Genomic DNA, 20,963 nt, shown 5'->3' with positions numbered 1-20,963 from the left:
TCCGATAGTTCCAGAGCTGTAAACTGCAGCTGCTTTACATATAAAAGTTGTATTTCCTTTACAGCAATTGTTTGCTAGAGGAACAAATGCCAGTCTGTTACCTGGGGAGGGAAAATCCTCTCAAATCCTTTTATGCCACGATCGTAGTTAACTTTGCGTTACTGTTAACATCCGTGTCTTCAAATGTCAATCCCCTTTCTCATTGCAGGATGAACAGTTTTTAGGTTTTGGTTCAGATGAAGAAGTCAAAGTACAAAGTCCCACCAGGTCCCCCACAGGTAGGTTCACGGCGCACGATCGGGTGTTGACTTTGTGCTCTCCTTTGTGGTGGTTTTGCCGTTTTCTCCCGTTTGTGCTGTCAAGTCTCATCCTCCAGAAAAGCCACACCGGTCTTGGGGTTCAACCCTGTTAGTTTTGGAGTCTGTACATCCGACCTGTTGTGGAACTGGGAAACTGTGAGTACCAGAGTTATGCTGGTGAAACCGGTGTTTGGAACTTCTTGTTAGTGTTTTGGAGAGGCAACTGTTTGAATAGTAAGGATCTGATGCTGGTTTGAATATTTCAGTATCTTTCAGTAGACTCATTATCGCCTGTGACTGGAACCTTCGCTTTTTCTGAAGCAAAACAAATATAGAACACTTGAGGATAAGCTGTAGCGAAGTTGTTACATCTTCAGCTCTCAAGACGTAGGATCAGATCGTGATGGGACTGCAAGTGAATGAGTTTGGCTTAGATTTAGATTCTTGTCACCACAGCGCTCTGCTCATTCACTGCAATGGTGTGCTCAGCTCGGCCTCGCCAGCGCATTCTGCTGAGCAGAGCCTTGTGTCTGGGGCGTCTCAAACCGCGCACCCAGAGCTGTGTGGGGACCCAGAGCTGGAGCAGCCGGGTCTGGAGGCACACACCGAAATGCGTTGGTAGAGATGGGTCCTGCACATCTGCTTGATCGCTCAAGATGCAATGCCAAGTGCTAACTGTGTTTCAGAAGTAAAGTCAGGTGTTTGAGTTAATTACCTCCCATCAGGGCTGCTGTTCTTGCCTATGCCTTAGTGCGGATGGATGAGACTAGAGAAGATTTTTCTCCCCTTTCAACTGTCTGTGCTGTACTTAAAGAACAAACCCAAAACAACACATCTTTTAATGTGTTTGCAAGATCGCTCATGCCCTCAAGAATTACTGTTCCCTCTTAGCATTAGCGTGATAGTGATTTCATGCCATTGCATGTACAGCTGCTGGGAGAAGGCAAGCTTGGTTTTTACAGAGGTTTTCTAAATCACATTTTGTATGGGAGAAGAGGTTTGCTGTGAAGGTTCTCTTTACCTGCATTGATAAAACTGTCGTTTATTTGCTGATTAACCAAAGTGTCTTGGCAGCTTGTACAGGCAGTGAGTAAATACTTGTGGGACCTGGGTAGTGCAGATCCGACACTCGGAGAAATTTAACGTCTGCTCCACATTCTCTGCTTCCCTCCCAGTTAAGTCCAGTCCACGGAAGCCCCGCGGGCGGCCCCGGAGCAGTTCTGACCGGAGCTCAGCTGTGCTGTCAGACTCTTCGTCGGTCTGTTCCCCTTCCAGCAAGTCTGAAACCACATCCATGGAGAAAGTCAAGAAGAAGGAGCTGAAGAGTGGGGAAAAAAGACGAGGAAGACCTCCGACGCTTACGAGTGTGAAGTTCAAGTTGTCACAAGTAAAGGACGCAGCGGACGTTCAGAAGGGCAGTAAAGAAGAAAAAGAGAGTCTGAAAAAAATCAAAAGGTCACCATCCACTACATTTCAGCAGGCAACTAAAATCAAGAAATTAAGAACGAGTAAGCTCTCTCCGCTGAAGTCGAAATTTAAACCTGGGGCGAAACTTCAGATTGGGAGGAAGCGCGTTCAGATGGTGCGCAGGAGGGGCAGGCCGCCGTCCTCCGAACGCCTCAAGACCTCCTCGACCTTAGTCGTGAACTCGCAGCTGGAGAAACCCCAAAGGATTCGCAAAGAAAAGGATGGCACGCCGCCTCCCACGAAGGAAGAAAAGGCCGCTGTCAGACAGAGTCCGCGCAGGATTAAGCCCGTGAGGATTATACCTTCCACCAAAAGGACGGATGCCACCATTGCGAAGCAGCTCTTGCAGAGGGCGAAGAAGGGGGCGCAAAAAAAGATCGAGAAAGAAGCGGCCAAACTGCAGGGCAGGAAGGGGAGAACCCAGCTCAAAAATATCCGGCAGTTCATCATGCCGGTTGTGAGCGCCATCTCTTCCCGGATTATCAAAACACCCAAACGGTTCATCGAGGACGAAGACTACGATCCTCCTATTAAAATATCCAGACTGGAATCCACACCGAACAGCCGGTTCAGCGCGACGTCCTGCGGCTCCAGCGAGAAGTCCAGCGCCGCCTCTCAGCACTCGTCACAGATGTCTTCGGACTCCTCGCGCTCCAGCAGCCCCAGCGTGGATACGTCCACGGACTCGCAGGCTTCCGAGGAGATGCAGACGCTTTCTGAGGAGCGAAGCAACACTCCAGAGGTCCACGCGCCGCTGCCCGTTTCTCAGTCCCCTGAAAACGACGGCGGCGATAGGAGAAGCAGGAGATTTTCGATAACGGAAAGAAGCTTTGGCCAGAGGACCGCTAAAAAGCTGTCGGCCTTACCAAGCGTGCCGCAGCAGCAGGCCTCCTCCTCTCCTCCCCCGCCGCTGCTGACTCCCCCGCCGCCGCTGCAGCCTGCCTCCAGCATCTCGGACCATACCCCCTGGCTGATGCCTCCTACCATACCGTTGGCCTCGCCCTTCCTTCCCGCGTCTGCCGCGCCGATGCAGGAGAAGCGGAAGTCGATTCTGCGAGAGCCGACGTTCAGGTGGACCTCCCTGAAGCATTCCCGGTCGGAACCGCAGTACTTCTCATCAGCAAAATACGCCAAAGAGGGTCTTATCCGCAAACCGATATTCGATAACTTCAGGCCCCCACCGCTGACTCCGGAGGACGTCGGCTTCGCGTCCGGCTTCTCGACGCCCGGCGCGACCGCTCCGGCGCGTCTGTTCTCTCTGCACTCTGGAACGAGGTTCGACATGCACAAGAGAAGTCCTCTGCTGAGAGCTCCCCGGTTCACGCCGAGCGAGGCGCACTCCAGGATCTTCGAGTCTGTCACTCTGCCCTCGTCGGTCGGTCGCACCGCGACGGGGACCTCTGCGACGGGCGTCTCCTCACGGAAGCGGAAGCGGAGAGTGTTTAGCCCCATCCGATCGGAGCCCAGATCTCCTTCGCACTCCATGCGGACGAGAAGCGGGAGGCTCAGTACCTCGGACCTGACGACTCTCACCCCGCAGTCTTCTGTCTCGTCCTCATTAACTAGCATTTCTGTCAGTTCTCTTGCCACTAGTGCCTTAAATTCAACTTTTACTTTTCCTTCCCATTCCTTAACGCAGTCTGGGGAATCTGCAGAAAGAAGCCAGCGACCGAGGAAGCAGACGAGCACTCCGGCAGAGCCTTTCTCATCGGGTGGCCCTGCTCCTCTCTTCCCCTGGTTCACGTCCAGTCCCCAGACGGAGAGAGGCAGAAGCAAGGACAGGGCAGCAGAGGAAGTCTCCAAAGACAAAGACGCTGACAAGAGCCTGGAGAAGGACAAGAGCAGAGAGAAGGACAGAGAGAGAGAAAAGGAGAACAAACGGGAGTCACGGAAAGAGAAAAGGAGGAAAGGGTCAGAAGTTCAGAGCAGCTCTGCTTTGTTTCCTGTAGGTAAAATGCCCAAAGAAAAAGTGGTCGGCGAAGACGTTGCAGCATCGTCGTCTGCCAAAAAAACCGCCGGGCGGAAGAAGTCTGCAGCAGTCGACCCCGCGGCAGACCCTCTCTGCCGCTCTGGTAGACACGGCGGCCGTCAAAACCAAAACATCCAAGAAGGGCAGAGGGGCGTTAGAGAAATCGGATCTGGAGCTCAGCCCCGCCGCGCCGCCTTCGGAGAAGGAAAAAGCCCTGCGTCTTTCTGCGCCTTCCTCGAGCGCTGTTAAACATTCCGCTTCCTCCATCAGCTCCATGCTGGCTCAAGCTGACAAACTGCCCATGACTGACAAGAGGGTGGCCAGCCTCCTGAAAAAGGCGAAAGCCCAGCTGTACAAGATCGAGAAGAGCAAGTCCCTCAAGCAGGCGGATCAGCCAAAAGCACAGGTACTCCTTTTTCCGAGCCTTTTTTTTGTTTTCCTAGAGCACGTCTTATTTTGAACCGGTGCCGACAGTCACGAGTAGCTTTCGTATCCTGAGCGTGGAGAATTAACGTGCCGAGCTAAGCAGCTGTTGGTGCAACAGATGGCAAACGATCAGAAAACGAGGAGCCCTGGGCAGAGGCTGAGGGGGAGAGGGAGCCGCTGTAGTCAGTGCAGGGGGGAGCTGCGTGCGCTTTCAGAGATCAGGACGGCGTGGCTGCTGGTTGGGTTCCTCTGAAGAGATCGAAGCAAGGCGATCATCTAGAGGAGCAGCACTCCTAGAAGCACGATTCCAGTGCACTGCAGTAGTCTCTCTTTGCCTCGATTTTTCTCATAGGCCCTTCCCAAGCATAGAGCTGGCTTCTGAGCGTGAAGCTGGTCTTGGTCTCACTCTTTTTTTAACTCTACGCGGGGATGATCTGTCGCTTGTGGGCGGGAGTGAAATCCGTTGGGATTTTGCATCTAATTGAGGATCTGCTTCCTGCTGTTTTCCTCGCTTCTCTCTCCCATTCCCCACCCCAAACCTAGCCTTTTCTGCAGTCCTCTGTGGCTGCCAGAAAGGCGGGTGAGTTCACTTGCAGAGAATGCTTCATTTTCTTGACACTCCTGCTCTCCTTACCAGCACCAGTGTTGGAAATCGCTGGTGCGTATTTTGAACAGGAAACTCAGGCTTTTGTCTCTGAAATGAACCCGTGTGTGCTGCTTTACATTAGAAGAAACCCAGGCCCTCAGAATTACCTGCTGGGGTCAGTTCTTTTAGTAGATGTTCCAGAGTCCTGTGATGAAAATGTGGAAATCTGCACTGAAATGCTACGTTTCTTTTAGCACCTCAGCAGACAGAAGCCCCTCACTTTAAAGGCCAGCAGCGACAAAGCTGTCAAGCAGCTTGATTTCCTCCTGGCTTCTGCTGGATCAGTTGGCATCAACTGTTGGGCTAAGTCCATTAGACACTGATATTTTAATTTCTTTTTAAACCAGTGCTGTGATAACACGGCTTTGTGAGCGAGTTTGCGTCCCAGTAGGAGGTAGGAACTTACCTTGTAATTCCAAATGAGTGAAACCTTGTTCTTTGAGTCTATCCTCTCTGGGATAACTGAGGCTTAGAAGGCTGAGAGTCTTTATTTTTACCCTGATTCCTACCAAGTGCAAGCTAAGATAGAACTCCCCTCCTTTTTGGTTGTTTGGAAGTTTCCGTTACACGTTTCCCAGCCTCATGTTGGTACCTCTCTTAGCAATGCTGTCTGTGCTCATGTTCTGAAATCCAGGGACAAGAGAGCGACTCGTCAGAGGCATCCGTCCGAGGCCCACGGATAAAGCATGTTTGCAGGAGAGCAGCCGTTGCGCTGGGCCGCAAGCGAGCCGTGTTTCCTGACGACATGCCCACTCTGAGTGCCTTACCGTGGGAAGAACGGGAGAAGATTCTGTCTTCCATGGGGAACGACGGTGAGTTGGGGCTTTCAGTTTTCATCTGCGGCATTGGACAGAGTCAGCTTTTGTTGACCGCTTAACGTGAGGCCTTCAAGTGATTAACAAGGGAAAGTCTCTTAAACAGCTCCGGCTCTCCCTTACAGTGCTGCTCAAACAGAGTTAATCCCTTTAGCTGCTGGTAATTGTTATAAACTTCTTCTGCACTAAACTCTGCTGAGGGATGTGCGTACATACACGTGTGTACACGTACGTGTGTGCATGCACACACACACACACCCTCCTTGTGCGGCTCGGCAGGTGAACTTGCACTTAATGGAATAAACCCTGTTACCAAATTAGATGCTCCTGAAGCATTCTTTGACATCAGTGAGTTCACATTTGACCTTTTTTTGTAGATAAGTCATCAGTGGCTGGCTCAGAAGAGGCTGAACCTCTTGCTCCACCCATCAAGCCAATTAAGCCGGTTACCAGAAACAAGGCCCAGCAAGAGCCTCCAGTGAAGAAGGGCCGGCGTTCAAGGCGCTGCGGGCAGTGTTCGGGCTGCCAGGTCCCAGAGGACTGTGGTGTCTGCACCAACTGTCTCGACAAACCCAAGTTTGGTGGGCGCAACATAAAGAAGCAGTGCTGCAAGTAAGTGTGCGTCTGAGAAGTCGCCTGATCCCTGCACACAGGGGGATAAGCACAGCTACGCTCTGGAACAGGGCGCAGCAGATGTACCCTGTAGCACACGCGTTGAGTGGATTGGGCTGGGTCACAGCAAGGGATTGCAAAGTTCAAAGTCAAGATCCTGATGCGAGGTGTGCTTGTCACCAGCTCTTTTTCTGCAGTTCACCTCTGGTTTATTCCCTCAGTTTGACAAAACTGGCGTAGCACTGAAGAGTTTGGTGTGAGACCAGGAGTTTTCATTAGGCAGTGTGGGTTTTCACAATGAAGGCAATGTATGCATCGGTATTTGTCTCTTACTCTCACAGATTGTGTTTCTACGAGCTTGTGTTTTCAAGATGGTGTTTATCTGGTGGATGTTTACTTCATATAACAAAGTTGTCTCTGGATGTCATTAAGAAACACCACTCTCTTGATTTTTCCTGCCATTTTTTTATACGTATTACTTAGTCTGAACACTTTGCTGTGTTAAATTGCTGCATTAAATTTATTTTACCAGACTAGATAATCTGTTGGAAAAGGCAGCAACTGAAGTGGCACCAGTGAAGATTGTTGTGGTATGAAAGCTATTTATAAAGGAGAGCTGTGAGAGTCGCTGTGTAGTGCTGGTCTGTGTGAAAACACTCCGCAGACGACAATCTGCAAGTAGTCTCGCTCTCCGCAGCTTTGCCCAGGCCTCGGGCTGGGTTTCAAAACCACAGACTCTGCTGTGAGAATGGAGGCAGAAACAAAGCTTAACCCAGCTTACAGAAGGCATCACACGCTAGACACAGGAAAAATAGGAAATAAAGCTGAACACTTGAAAAAAGGCTTGGTCGCCTAATCCGATCCCGCTCCAGGAGTAACTGTTTTGGTCTGAAATGGCCTCAGTTTGGATTATGTAAAACCTGCACTTGTGAGAGTTGGATGTGGTTTCTTAGAGCTCTTGGAAGTATTCCGATACTTCTCAAGTCTAAGGAATGGGATCCATGGGGGTTTACCCGTGTAGCAGTGGTGTTACGTAGTGGTTTTTGTAACCTCAGAATTGTGTTGAGGGTGTGGAAAACCAAAAGGAAAGTACAGAGGGAAATCAGAAGTGTCTTTTACACATCTCTGAAGAAGGGGAAAAAAGATTGCTTGGAGAAAGGTAGTGGGCATATTGGTAAAGGGGTTTGATTCTGATGAATATTTACAGGCTGCCCTCTTAACGTCTGTATTTTTCTTCTGATTTCACGACATGTTCTTTCTTTGCAGAATGAGGAAATGTCAGAATCTGCAGTGGATGCCTTCAAAAGCCTATCTCCAGAAGCAGGCTAAAGGTAGGCTGAAAGGCTTGGCTCAAATATAGCACAAGAGAGAAGTTTTAATCTCTTAAATTTTGCTCTTTGTGCTGCTGTCGTGGCTACCCTGAGCTTATAAAAGGTTTGTCTGTTAACGGGGTGCCTGCTCGCGCTGCTGGTTGCAGGTGGGAGTTCCAGGCAGCATCTGCACTCCCCAGGGTAGAGAGGAGCCTTCTCGTCTCTGGGGAGGTTTAGGTGAGCCATCCCTGGTGCCCTGTGAAATCCCCACTGGTCCTTCTGGCACTGGGGGTCTGTGTGTTCGCGTGGCAGCGCTCGGGAGGCTGCTCTGCACCCCCTGAATTCCCTGTACGAAGTCTGCTTTCTCCTCTGCGCTGTTAAGCTCTGAATGGGCTTTACTACCAGAGGGTTTTCCTCACTGCGCTGTCGGAATAGAGGCCCCCGGTATTAGAGCACAGATTGCAATGTAAGCCAAGTGCATTACTTCTACTGACAAAATGCTTATAGTTTTGAGTACAGTTTTTTCTCTTGTACAACAGAATGACAAAATTCTGGCATCAACGTGTCTGTTTCCTTGTTTTAAAAAAGCAGCAAATCATTTGAAGTCGCAGCGTTTTATCTGTGTTGCTTCATCGATGTTTCTTCTTCCTAGCTGCAAAAAAGAAAGAGAAGAAATCAAAGACAACTGAAAAGAAAGAAAGCCATTCTGGAAAGAACCAGTTGGACTCTGGACAGAAGCAAACTCCTCAGGCCGTCGTGTCGAGAGAAGACAACACCGTGAAGAAGAGCAGCGAACCTGCCCGTAAGCCCGTTGAGGAAAAGCACGAGGATGGGAGTCCCTCCGCTCCGGTGCCAGAGCCCAAACAGGTCCCTGCATCCGGTACCAGAAAGACTGGCAAGCAGGCGTCCCAGCCAGCGCAGCTCCCTCCTCCCCAGCCACCCAGCTCAGGACCTCTGAAAAAAGAAGCACCTAAACTTGCCACTTCTGAGCCTAAGAAAAAGCAGACTCCCCAGCCAGAAATAGGTAAATGGGACTGTTTATCCTCAATCTGTTTGAGTCACATTAAGCAATGATACTGCTAAAAGCTGGTGGATTTTAAAACTGATAAATGCTTTATGATCTGATGACTTTACAGCAGGTTATTTTGGATTATTTTCTTAAGCTGGCTCCTTTTTTGTTGAACTACAGCGGATGTTGGGGTGGGGAGAAAGCTGGCCGTCCTTATTGTGAATTTTAGCGGTGTCGTCTTGACAGTCTTGAAGTATGTTTTCAATACTGTTCAGTCTGGTGGCTGTTCATAGTCTGAATGTGAGACAAAAAGAACGTGATCTTTTACCCCAAAAACCTAGGCCGCTGTTGCACGTAGTCTGGCACAGCCTGAGCGCTGACCGACGAGGCAGCTCCGGGACCTCTGCAGCTTTGCACCCAGAAAGCTTCAGATTTTTAGCAGAGCAAGCTCTCCCTGCTGTGCCTCGAGGAGGCTGCTCAGGCCATAGCTGGTGAGGTGCAGTCACGGAAGAGGGTGGAAAAAGTCGAATCTAAAATTCATCGCGTGTTACCCGGCTGATTTGTGTCCCTTTTCTTCTCTACAGGTGGCTGTTAGTTACTTGAAATACTCATAATTTTTCCCCCCTTCCTAGGCACAGAACAAAGCAAACAGAAAAAAATTGCTCCCCGTCCAACTTTCCCTGTGAAACAGAAACCAAAAGACAAGGTGAATACTGTTTTTTGTCCAGTCAGTAAATGTCAGAGCCTGGAACTTGTGTCTCTAGAAAGTAGGACTGTGTGACCTTAGCACCTCGGGTTTTCCTTGTGGCAGTACGCGGATACCAAAGTACCTGGCGTGTGCCTAAGATTTGGTTTAGATGTTACCTTGTTCTCTAAGGCTTGTACCTTGTGGAGTGGGGGCCTTTCCATGAAAAATGGAACTACCTTCGTCTTGGAAACAACTCCATTATGGAAAGAAACCCAAAAAATCCCCCCAAAATCACTGTCATGTTTAAATCTGAGAGAAAAGTACACAGGGACTAATTACACCCAGAGCTGCCCCACTGCAGCAGAGCGAAAACCAGTGCTCTGATGAGAGAGAGCACCGATGTGAGGAAAGCACAGCAAATGGAGTCAGAGACGTGGCTGTGTGTGGAAGGCTCCCCATGAGTGGTTGGCAGAATGTTAATTCTCTTTCTCGTTAATTCTGTGATGGCTGGGGGGTTGTCTCTGAATTTCCCGTGGCAGTTGCTGTCATTGCTGTTACGTTTGAACGTTTGGGGTTGGGATTAACGCGGGCTCCTTTACTTGACTAGGAAAAGCCCCCTCCTATAAGCAAGCCAGAGAGCAGCACGCTGAATTTGCTCAGCACTCTGACTAATGGAAGCAGTTCCAAGCAAAAGCCACCTACAGATGGAGTCCACAGAATCCGAGTGGATTTCAAGGTAGAGGACAAAATGTTTTGAGTGTTTGAATGTTCCCGGGCTCTGCTCCCTGCAGGGGCAGTGACTGCTGAGGTTGTGTGTCTGGTCCCGTGCAGAGAGAGCTGCAGTCCTGACAAGTCACTCGGTTGATTGTTAGAAGCTTGTGATGCCTTTTTTTTTCTTATAATTAGAGTACTGGATGAAGAGACGCTTAAAGCTTTAAAACCTTAACTGTCAATGTGTGAGGATGAGCAAGAATTTGAGGTTTATGAAGAATTATTCCATTAAGATGGAACTATAAAACCTTACCACAACTTGAGCCAACAAGATTTGGGGAAAATGTTAGTAACCTGTGATTCACCACATTTTGGGTATATCTGGGGATTTAAACTGATAAATCATGTACTTTTTTGAAAACAGTGTTGAAATAATAAAAATCAATATTTTCCTAATAATTTTTCAGTCCATCTATAAGTGTCGATACTGGGGATTATAGTGAGACCTCTTAAGTGTTTTATACAAATACGAGTTTTAATAAAGTATAATTCTTCCGAAATTTCACTTTTAGTAATAATTGTGCAGTCGTGCAAAACGTTGTCCCGTTCCTTAGGCTTGCTTCCCGTAGAAGGGAAGGCCAGGGTAAAACGGAGCGCTCTGGGCGAGGCCGGCGCCGAGGCGCGCCTGTTCCGGCAGACGCCATAAAGCAGAGCCAGGTAGAGGCTGCAGTGAGTTCAGGTTGAGGACGCTTAACCGCAGGCACGGGATGTGTAAGCAGCAGTCGATGTGTGAGCACTTGATACTGATGTCGTGTTGCCTTGTTCTGCATGGTGATGTGTCCTTTTGTACTTGCAGGAGGACTGTGAAGTGGAGAATGTTTGGGAGATGGGTGGGTTAGGCATCGTCACCTCGGTCCCTATAACTCCCAGGGTGGTCTGTTTTCTCTGTGCCAGCAGCGGACACGTGGAGGTAAAGCATTGCGTTCTGCTGTTGATGACTTGGTTACGGCTCCACACTGTTAGAAAAAGAAATGCATTAGAAATGTCGTTGCCTTAATCCAGAAGAGATTAAAATAATACCCGTACATCTGCCCTTGCTAAAATTTGTCCCAAGGCACTGAAATGCTGGGTATTTAAAACCAGTTTGGAAACCTCTGCGGTGCTTGCTTTGGAGGTGAACTGTGTTAGACGTAAGGACCAGTGTATTTGAGAGCACCCGTGTCTCCTAATTTGGCATCCCACGCCTGATGTAAAGCAGGGGCTTTGCTCTCTTTTAACTCTGGATGAGAACGGCTGCCCGGTAGTGCTGAAGGGCTTTAGGCAGCGCTGGCTTTCCCAGGTATGTCTGTGTCTGCCCAGCGCTGCCTGCTGTCACTGGGATGTGGCTGGGGAGATTCTGGTGCCACGTAAAGAGCGGGGTTAAGATGTGTTCAATGCGTTTCCAGGTGTAGATAGGTGCCCTCTCAGCATCTTCAGACCAGCTGTCCTGGGGAGGTGGTGCTGGTGCTCTGGAAAGGCTTGGTTATGATGAGTGAACAATACTGGGGATAAAAGGGGGCCAGGTTCTGTTCGTGGACGTCAGTGCATTTGAGAATCGTGAAGGGCTGGGGGGCAAGGAGCCATCCCCTGCTCAGCTGTGCTGCTCACGGGGACGGTCGATTCTCCTGTCCCCTGTGATCATGCAGTCTTCATGCCCCGAGAACAATGCTTTTTCCAGTAGGACCAGCCTTGTCATCAGGGATAGTGGGAATCAGAAGAGCTTCCTAAGGGGCCACCCAAGCTGAATGGAGGGAGGGATGTCACTGTTTGCTCTGCATGTCCCTTCCTCCTGCACCAAGTGTTTCTTCTGGTGCGGCTGGCTTGAGTGACAGCGAGGGAGGGAGGTCCTGGAGAGCCCTACGGGCCGCGGCCAAGAACACGTAGATAACGGGTACCAGGCTCCCCTTTGCTGCTGGGTGCCTGCTCTGGGTAGACAAGCGTGCATCTGGGTTATCTTAAGTGCACACACAGTTTCCCTCCTACAATGTGCCGGTAGAAATCCTTGATCTGTCAGTTGTAAAGCAGAATTCAAAATAGTTCAGAGCGCAAGGGGGCTTGTTTGGGACTTCAGAGAAGCTTCAGGCTTGCTAAAACCTCCCTCTCCCCCCCTGCAGTTTGTGTATTGTCAGGTCTGTTGTGAGCCTTTCCACAAGTTCTGCCTAGAGGAGAGCGAGCGGCCCATGGAGGACCAGCTGGAAAACTGGTGCTGCCGTCGCTGCAAGTTCTGCCACGTGTGTGGGAGACAGCACCAGGCCACCAAGGTACCCCAAGCCCCCGGGAGACCCAGCGAGCACTCCCTGCAGCCCTGCAGCTCGGCTGGCGAGCGGGTGCCGGGGAGGGGGAAGCGTGGGCTCTGCGTGCGCTGGGGTGGACGCCTCTCCAGTCGCTTTCTGGCAGCTTCTGCCTCTTGTCCCAGACGGGGGAGCCAACCTAAAACAAAAACGTCCAGGATTTTGCATCCCTTGGAAGATCTCTGTCCAATGCTTTTTTCCCCTTGTTCTTGTAGCAGTTGCTGGAGTGTAACAAGTGCCGAAACAGCTATCACCCTGAGTGCCTGGGCCCAAACTACCCAACAAAGCCCACCAAGAAAAAGAAAGTTTGGGTGAGGCATTTTGCTTTCTCTTCTGGGTAATTCGCGTGTTGGCCGATGCTCTGATGAATCACTTAGCCTTTTAAAGCGGGGTGCCTGTTGCGTTGGAAGGTACCTTTGGAACTGGATGACGTGGTGGGGTTTTGATAGGGTTCTGGAAGAGCAGGATTTCTGCAGAGATTACACATTTTTTGGTTGTAGTGATCCTTCTGATCGTAGTCCCAGAACATGGAAGAAGCTCTCCAGAACAGAAGCATTTCGTAGTTTACAAACTCGCCAGTTAACGTGGGTATTGAGCGACAGTTTGGATTAATGCACTGTTTTGTGTCTTGTGAGTTCTTGTTCTAAACAAGCGCACGAGCTTTGCCTATAGTGTATCTGGTACTGATAGTTTTTAGGTGTTTTCTACTACAGCATCCTTAGCATTGGAAAACTTAAAATGAGACTTTGTGTTTTAGGAAGAAATGCCACAGCTACATACGCTGATGTTTTATGTGAAGGGAAAGGTCATACTTTCTTCAGTGCAAATATAAAGGATGGAGCAACTATACTGTGCTTTATTTTCATTTTTTTCTTGTTGGATCATCACCGTCTTACCATAAAGGGAGTGAAAGTTGTGGTATTTTAGTAGAAACTTCAGGCATTTGAAACTCCTCATTCTGCACTGGTTAAATAGTGCAGACTAGGAAACGTGTCGTTAGGACTGAAGCACAGAAACCTCTGGATAAAAGCAAGTAACTCTCACTGACACATTCCTCTTCCAGATATGTACCAAATGTGTTCGCTGCAAGAGCTGCGGATCAACAACGCCAGGCAAAGGGTGGGATGCGCAGTGGTCTCATGACTTCTCGCTGTGCCATGATTGTGCCAAACTCTTTGCTAAGGGTACGTAAGGCTGCGGTTCTTGACAGCAGGAGCCTCTCGAGGTGCGCGGTTTGAATCAGGCAGCACAGAGTGAGCAGAGGGTTGCAGGGCAGGCGTTGGCGGTGTGGTGACAGTAGATGTGACCGTGTCGGCAGCTGAACTCCTGGTAAAAATCACATCTCGTTTGCAGGAAACTTCTGTCCCCTCTGTGACAAATGCTATGACGACGACGACTATGAGAGCAAGATGATGCAGTGCGGGAAATGCGACCGCTGGGTCCACTCCAAATGCGAAAACCTTTCTGGTAAGGCAAATGCTTATCTCCTCAGTACTTAGGAATGGGGTGCAGTGAGTAGACCAAAGCAATCCAGCTTTGAACCTTTCTACTAGAGTGTGACCCTAGCACCCTCACCTCTTGTGACCTACCTGAAAAATACCTGTAGCATGGCTGCAGGTGAACCAGTGCGACTGTCAGTGGCGTCCTGAATGCTTAGGACTTGCCTCAAATGCAGTACCAGTCACTCAGTTAATTGTACACGATGCTTTTGCTGCGTGAAGAGTGCGTTCGTAAGGACAGTATGCAGAGCAGGGTTCTTCCCTCGTATCGCTCCTTCAGTAAAGAAGTAGTTCAGATTGTTGTTTGTCTTTTGCCTTTTTTGTCTCCAGATGAAATGTATGAGATTCTCTCCAACCTGCCCGAGAGCGTAGCCTACACCTGCATTAACTGCACGGAGCAGCATCCCGCAGAGTGGCGTCTGGCGCTGGAAAAGGAGCTGCAGGTTTCCCTACGGCAGGTTTTGACAGCGCTGTTGAACTCGAGGACCACTAGCCACTTGCTGCGGTACCGACAGGTAAGCTGCAGCCTCACGTCCCATTAGCACATTCTGGCTTGAGGCGTTGCCTGGCTTTCAGCTGAATTCTGGTGTTGCCATGCATCGCACTGCAGAAGTGTCTTCATTGCACTTAGAACAACATGTACTGTGAGTTTTGTTTATTTCTCTTGTTCCTTCCTATGGGAACAAAGAAGTGGGTGTCTATGATACGGCTTGAGAGACTAAAAGAAAAAGGAAGGTAATCTTCCAGGAATGGGAGGGTTTAGCTCCGTGGTGGTGGAGGTGCCTTTTTGACAGAAGAGCAGGATCTTGGTCTTGAGATGTATCTTTAGAAGATATTCAGGGATGTGAGTTTTGAAAAGGAGTTTGATCCTTGCAGCGGATCACTCTGCTCTGCTGTGTGACTTTACGGGTCAGCAGCAGAAAAGTGATTGAGATCTTATTTTTGTCGCTGCGTTTTGGAGAGGAATTCAGAACTTGAGTCTCCTGTCTTTCATGTTAGTGAGGATCTGTGTGCTGAAAAATTGCGTGGGAACATGTCATGAGTAACAGCCACGCTTCAATAGCCAATGTCCCTCTGTCTGGTTGCTGATGTTAACAGGCAGCAAAACCGCCTGATTTAAATCCCGAGACGGAGGAGAGCATCCCGTCCAGAAGCTCTCCGGAAGGTCCCGATCCACCTGTGCTCACAGAAGTCAGTAAACAGGAGGAGCAGCAGCCCCTGGATCTGGAGGGAGTGAAAAGAAGAATGGATCAAGGAGGTTACAATTCTGTGGTATGCCAGAGTTTAGCTCTGATAATAGATCTGACAAATTGCTTTATGAGCCGTGGTGTTTATTACTGAGCATGCTTAGGCCTGTCCTTTATCAACAAGGAAACAGGTTAACGTGCTGCTAGAAATAATTCTGGCTGGCACTCCTGTTAATGTTGACCCAAAGACCTGTGATTTGCCCTGTGGTATGGCTCTCTCTGACCAGCAGCGATACTTGGTTAAACCCCTTTTGCCCTTAGTGTGGTGTTCCTGTTCATGGACACAGGATAGGCCATCCCCCATGGGCAAACTCTGACTGAAAGCCCAGCCTCATAGCACCAGTGGGAGTCAGTTATACCAGTGGAAACCAGTAATTCCTGTGTGGAGGGCTGATGTCTTGAGGGTATTTATACAAAATGCTGCTGGTGACTGAACGGGCTGGATCTGTAGGGAGCAGCCTCTCCCTCTTTGTCCCCTGCACACCTGTCATCTTGAGGAACAACGTACATTGCAAGGTGCCAGGCACACGTGCTGCTGCCAGATTCTGGGCAAACCCTTGTGAGGTAGCCAGCTTAGCCGATTTAAAACTGGTCAGCAGGCAGCCCCTGGTAGAAGACGTTAGCTGTTAGGGGTGTAGCAGTTCTGCCAGTTAGCAAATGCACAGGGCTGTTTCTTTATCACCAAACTCCTTCTGCTTTTATGTTGATGTTCTGGGTCAGTCTTCTACTCATCTGGATGTCTTAAAAAGTTCCTGGGTGAGGTAGCTGTAGGGACAAGGCTGCTCATGTGAAATGTTGTGGCTTTCTTACAGCTGGATTTTAGTGATGATATCGTGAAGATCATTCAAGCAGCCATTAACTCCGATGGAGGGCAGCCGGAAGTTAAGAAAGCCAACAGCATGGTCAAGTCCTTCTTTATTCGGGTGAGCGGGACTGCAGTTTCTTTGAAATCTGCTTGGTGTCGTACCACTGCTTGCTGCTGTTGGAATCCAAAGGGTCCCTCATGCTTACCGCTGCCTGGGTGTTTCCAAGAACAGGATAATACATTGTCAGAGCTGTGGGTGGTGATGAAATCTCACTAATTGTGCATTTACAGTGGATCTTGGCTGAATGTCTTTGAATTTTTGGGTATGTTGTATAACATCGCTAATGGAGTGTTGTTTTCCTTCAGCAAATGGAGCGTGTTTTTCCGTGGTTCAGTGTGAAAAAGTCCAGATTTTGGGAGCCAAATAAAGTAACAAGCAAGTAAGTAATTGTTCTGTGTCCGACTGCGACTCCCTGCAGTTTGCCAGCTGTCCAAGCAAGAACTATCACGAGAGCCTGTTTGTGGGGTTGGGTTTTCTTTTTTTCTTCTTAAGAAGTAAACTAGTAATCCCATTCTCAGGTTTTGTATCTGCTTCCTTGTTTTAAAGCAGAGAAACCAAAACCGTTATTCAGAACTGGGTGTATTTTGTGTTGGTTTGTCAGTCCTGTCCTTCCATCCCCCTCCTCCTCCTCACCCCATTTTAGTGTGGCCCTCCTTCTGTATCTCTTACCCTCAGAAGAAACAGCCGCATCACAAACCCTGCAGTGTAGGTGCTGGGTCAGAGCTGTTGCTGAGAGCAGGAGTGGTCTAAGTAATTACACGAGCTGTTACTGGATGTTGAGCGCCAGCAGTGCTGGCAGACAGGGCACAAGGTGCTCTGGTGTGGTCAGCTCCAACAGCTGAGCCCCTGTTGCCTTTCAGCAATGGTATGTTGCCGAACGCAGTGCTGCCCCCTTCGCTTGACCATAATTACGCGCAGTGGCAGGAGCGTGAAGAGAACAACCGCACTGAACAGCCCCCTCTGATGAAGAAAATCATTCCAGCTCCAAAACCCAAAGGCCCTGGAGAGCCCGATTCACCAACGCCTCTACATCCTCCTACGCCACCTATCTCCGGTAAGAAAACAGATTGCAAACCCGGAGCGCTTCATTCCAAACCTCCTAGTAGTAAAGAGAAGGTGGTATTAGTTCTGTGTGTGACTGAGGGAGTTTGGAGACCTCTGTGACCTGAAATCGCTCAGAGGCTCTCAACTCTGAGATGTTTCTGACCTGAGCTTGGGCCCAGAAATATGTTTGCCCCAGCCTCTTTTCCCTCCAGAGCAAGGGCTGCGTGGAGGCCAACGCGTGGTTTTCCTCGCTTTACAAGCTGGTTGTTGAAAAATCTTCAGCTGCTGCTTGGCTCTTCTCCCCTGTCCACTTGCTGAGTCTTTCCGGATGAATTTGTGCCTCCCTGACTTTCAGGGGTAAACGCTGTTCTCTCTTTTAACTGTAAGGCTCTGACAGAAGCAGAGAGGATAGTCCTGAACTGAACCCCCCTCCGGATGTAGAAGACAACAGGCAGTGCGCGTTGTGCCTGAAGTACGGCGACGACAGTGCCAACGTGAGTATCTGGCACGTGCCCGTTTTGTCAGGAGCTGCTGTAAGCAGTGCTGTAGATGGCCACTGTCAATGGGCTGGGTGCTTTCTGTGCGTTGTTGGGTCTTTTAAAACCACGTTTCCTTCCGCTCCTTAGGATGCTGGGCGTCTTCTCTACATCGGCCAGAACGAGTGGACACATGTGAACTGTGCTTTGTGGTCAGCAGAAGTATTTGAAGATGATGATGGTTCTCTGAAAAACGTGCACATGGCCGTGATCAGGGGAAAGCAGCTGGTGGGTATCAGTGAAGAATACGTGGTGAAACTTCACGCTGATTTACACAGAGCCAAGACAGGAACCCGGCTAAAAGATTCCTCGTGTGTGCTTTTTCTGCTCTGTCCCCTCCTTGCTTTTTGGATTTTTAGGCTATATATGACAGAGCTGACTGCGGACACTTGGAGATTTATTTATTTATTTTATTTTTTGGTCCTGTATATATCTTAAAACAGCAGAAGGAGTGGACCAGGACTGCTCTGAGCCAGTAGTAAGCCACCCACTTGGGGAATACTCAGTGCAGGAGGAATAGTTGGCATATTAGTCACCAAAGCTTGCACAGACGACACTTGGATGTGGAGTAAGAGCAGGAAAGTCTGAGGCCTGGAGGAACCAGACTGCTAATGCAAAAGTTGTTCTGTGTGAGGATTCCTTCCTCTCACCTCCTCCTCTGTGTCTCACTTGCGCACGTGAGTCACAGCACTGAAATGCTACAGCAGTGAAGTGGGAGGTCGGGCGTTACTCTAAACTTCAGTCTGTGCCGAAAAATACAACCGACAACAGTTGTGGTGGCCTGGCTGTAGAAGGGATTAATTTTTAATTTTTTGGTTGTTGTTGTTGTTGTTGCAGAGATGTGAGTTCTGCCAGAAGTCTGGCGCCACAGTAGGCTGCTGCCTCACTTCCTGCACCAGTAACTATCATTTCATGTGCTCGCGAGCCAAGAACTGCGTCTTTCTGGACGATAAGAAAGTGTACTGCCAGAGGCATCGGGACTTGATCAAAGGAGAGGTGAGGTTCTTCCTTCACAGCCCGTAACTGTGAGCACTTTTTAGGAGTTAATGTTGAATGTGTTCCTTACTAACGAGGGCTGGGCCACAGCGCTGTTGGTGCCAGCAACACATGTGGCTTGGGGAAGTTTGGCAAGGGGTGGTTCAGGCACCAACCACCCAAGTGCGGATCGAGGCAGACAGGCTGTGCAGCGTACGCATGGCGGTTCCTTGAGGATTAACGAGGAGCTCTGTGGATTCTTGTTCCAGGTGGTTCCTGAGAATGGGTTTGAAGTTCTTAGGAGAGTTTACGTGGACTTTGAAGGAATCAGTTTGAGGAGAAAATTTCTTAGTGGCTTGGAACCAGAGAACATCCACATGATGATCGGTAAGATCCAGTCTGGATGTTTGATCCGCCTCTGGTGCTGGAACCTGGCTCACAGTCCTTCTGTGTCCCTCTGTCTGCTCAGGCTCGATGACGATAGACTGTTTGGGAATTCTGAATGACCTCTCAGACTGTGAAGATAAGCTGTTTCCCATCGGTTATCAGTGAGTATAAGCTGCTTCACCAGAGTGAGATGCCTTGTATATTAGATGTCAAACCACCGCTGAAGTAACATATGTAAGAATTGCCTGCAGCTTTCATACGCTGTTCAGGAATCTTGTGGTTAAGCTGGGCATGCAGCGTGTCGTGCCAGGAAGCCTTTGTCCCCTGTAGTTTTGAGAAAGTGAAGGTTTAAAACAGGAATGCTGACGTTTGCTCCACGTTGAGTGGATCGTTTTCTGTTTGAATTTCCTTCCAGGTGCTCCAGGGTGTACTGGAGCACGACAGATGCCAGGAAGCGCTGTGTCTATACCTGCAAGATCATGGAGTGCCGGCCGCCGGTCGTGGAGCCTGACATCAACAGCACTGTGGAGCACGATGACAACAGGACGATTGCCCATAGCCCTGTTCCCCTCACAGGTAATCTCTTAAGGACTTTAAATAAAGGTGTAAAATCTCTACATAGTTTTGCCATGGTGCATCTTTAGTGTTCCCTTATCCCTTAGTGACCGTAAACTTCACATTGTACTTAGTGTTGGTGTGTAGTATGGGAGTTGTTAAACACCTTGTTGAATAGTGGTATTGTGCTGCTTCTGTATTTCCAAATTGCTTTCTCTCTATGTGTAAGTTAATTAAAAACGCAACAAATAAATAAAAATCTCAACCCTATCCCTTTCAGTTCCCAGAAGGTGAGGCTGAGGAAGACTTTTAAACCATTTATAATAGTTGTCATTGTCAGCATAGAATCTGCAACTTTATTGACGTGTAGTGGAATTTTGCATGTCAGCTGAGGGTTGCTGCATTGCTGCAAGTATTTTAAATGGTCTTAGGAGAAGAAAGCAGACAGTGTCTGATGGGAAGGAAGCAGCAATCTTTGTGTTTATTTAACCAATACCCTGCTTCTCCAAGTGAAACCTGATAGCAGCGTGTGCTGTATCAGATCATAGCTCTTAGAATTCAGTGATAGCTTACGCCGTTGTTTCTCTTTCATACAACCACAGACGCTCTGCCTAAAGACAGCCGAAATACACCTGAAATTGTCAACCCGCCGTCACCAGATCGCCCCTTGCACTCCCAGACCTCCGGTTCCTGTTACTATGCAGTGGCCTCGAAGGGCCCCAGGATCAGGACGCCGAGTTACCCGTCCGCACAGAGGTCTCCTGGCTCTAGGCCCTTGCCCTCTGCAGGTATCTCAAGTGCTGTTGATTTTTGTTGTTGTTCGAGTGCTGTTGACTTGGATTTTTGTGGGGTTTTGTGGGAGGAGGGTTTTTGGTTTGCTTTGGAGGTATTTTTAGTTTGGTTCCTGTCTTTTTTGGCTTCATTCAGAATATGGTGGTTAGTTTTCTGTTCCTAGGGAAAATAGTGAAATGGCAATAGGTTTGAGGGAAGTTCTGGAAATACACAGTAGAGATGGCCCGTCAAGAAGTGTAGGACCGAAAGAGGAATTTCCCTGGGGTGAAGGCAGCAGTGTTTGGGCAATAACAGCAGTAACAGAGAAGAGCTGTGATAAGTTAGGGACTCCGTTATCCCCGTTGTTATTTTTCCAGAGAGAATCAGAAACCTGGTGTTGTAATTCACTACTATTTCTGTATGAATGGTCACGTTTTGTTTCAAACCGGTGTTGAAAATTCACCTCTCCAGTTGAAATGCAGACCCCTCAGATACAAACTTGTCAGCTCTACGTGGTGAATGCTGAGTGACGGTGTCAGCTCTTGAATACCCGTCTCAATATCAGTGCTGCTTGGCTGAAAGGTTTTGCTGGTTTCTCATGTCCTGTATGATGGAATTGGTGGTGACGGTTGCACATCACTTGACGGTCTTTCTTGCCTTATCTTCTCAGGGAGTCCTACCCCAGTGACCCACGAAATAGTGACAGTGGGAGATCCTTTGCTGTCCTCCGGACTCAAGAGCATCGGTTCCCGGAGACACAGCACCTCATCCCTGTCACAGCAGCAATCCAAACTGCGGATG

General features: G+C 49.1%; 1 protein-coding gene across 1 annotated transcript in view; it reads left to right on the top strand.

Annotated features, from left to right (window-relative positions):
- Positions 1-212: 212 nt before the first annotated feature.
- Positions 213-20,963, top strand: part of LOC104545839 (histone-lysine N-methyltransferase 2A-like) — a gene marked incomplete at its 3' end in the record, with an annotated part of 30,076 nt that continues 9,325 nt past the window's right edge. The window contains 27 exon segments of the mRNA XM_010191068.1: positions 213-278; positions 1,475-3,821; positions 3,823-4,141; positions 5,442-5,619; positions 6,000-6,234; positions 7,501-7,565; positions 8,197-8,568; positions 9,186-9,259; positions 9,849-9,977; positions 10,809-10,922; positions 12,106-12,252; positions 12,498-12,593; positions 13,346-13,466; positions 13,636-13,749; positions 14,112-14,296; positions 14,880-15,053; positions 15,841-15,951; positions 16,200-16,273; positions 16,755-16,948; positions 17,326-17,432; positions 17,565-17,702; positions 18,312-18,470; positions 18,719-18,836; positions 18,919-18,997; positions 19,252-19,412; positions 19,994-20,179; positions 20,833-20,963. Coding sequence (XP_010189370.1) covers positions 1,594-3,821; positions 3,823-4,141; positions 5,442-5,619; positions 6,000-6,234; positions 7,501-7,565; positions 8,197-8,568; positions 9,186-9,259; positions 9,849-9,977; positions 10,809-10,922; positions 12,106-12,252; positions 12,498-12,593; positions 13,346-13,466; positions 13,636-13,749; positions 14,112-14,296; positions 14,880-15,053; positions 15,841-15,951; positions 16,200-16,273; positions 16,755-16,948; positions 17,326-17,432; positions 17,565-17,702; positions 18,312-18,470; positions 18,719-18,836; positions 18,919-18,997; positions 19,252-19,412; positions 19,994-20,179; positions 20,833-20,963 — 6,009 coding nt within the window.

Source organism: Mesitornis unicolor, unplaced genomic scaffold (assembly GCF_000695765.1).
Source record: "Mesitornis unicolor isolate BGI_N332 unplaced genomic scaffold, ASM69576v1 scaffold33578, whole genome shotgun sequence".
Lineage (NCBI taxonomy): Eukaryota > Metazoa > Chordata > Aves > Mesitornithiformes > Mesitornithidae > Mesitornis > Mesitornis unicolor.
Note: the sequence above shows the minus strand (reverse complement) of the source record. Positions and strands in the feature narration are given on the sequence as shown.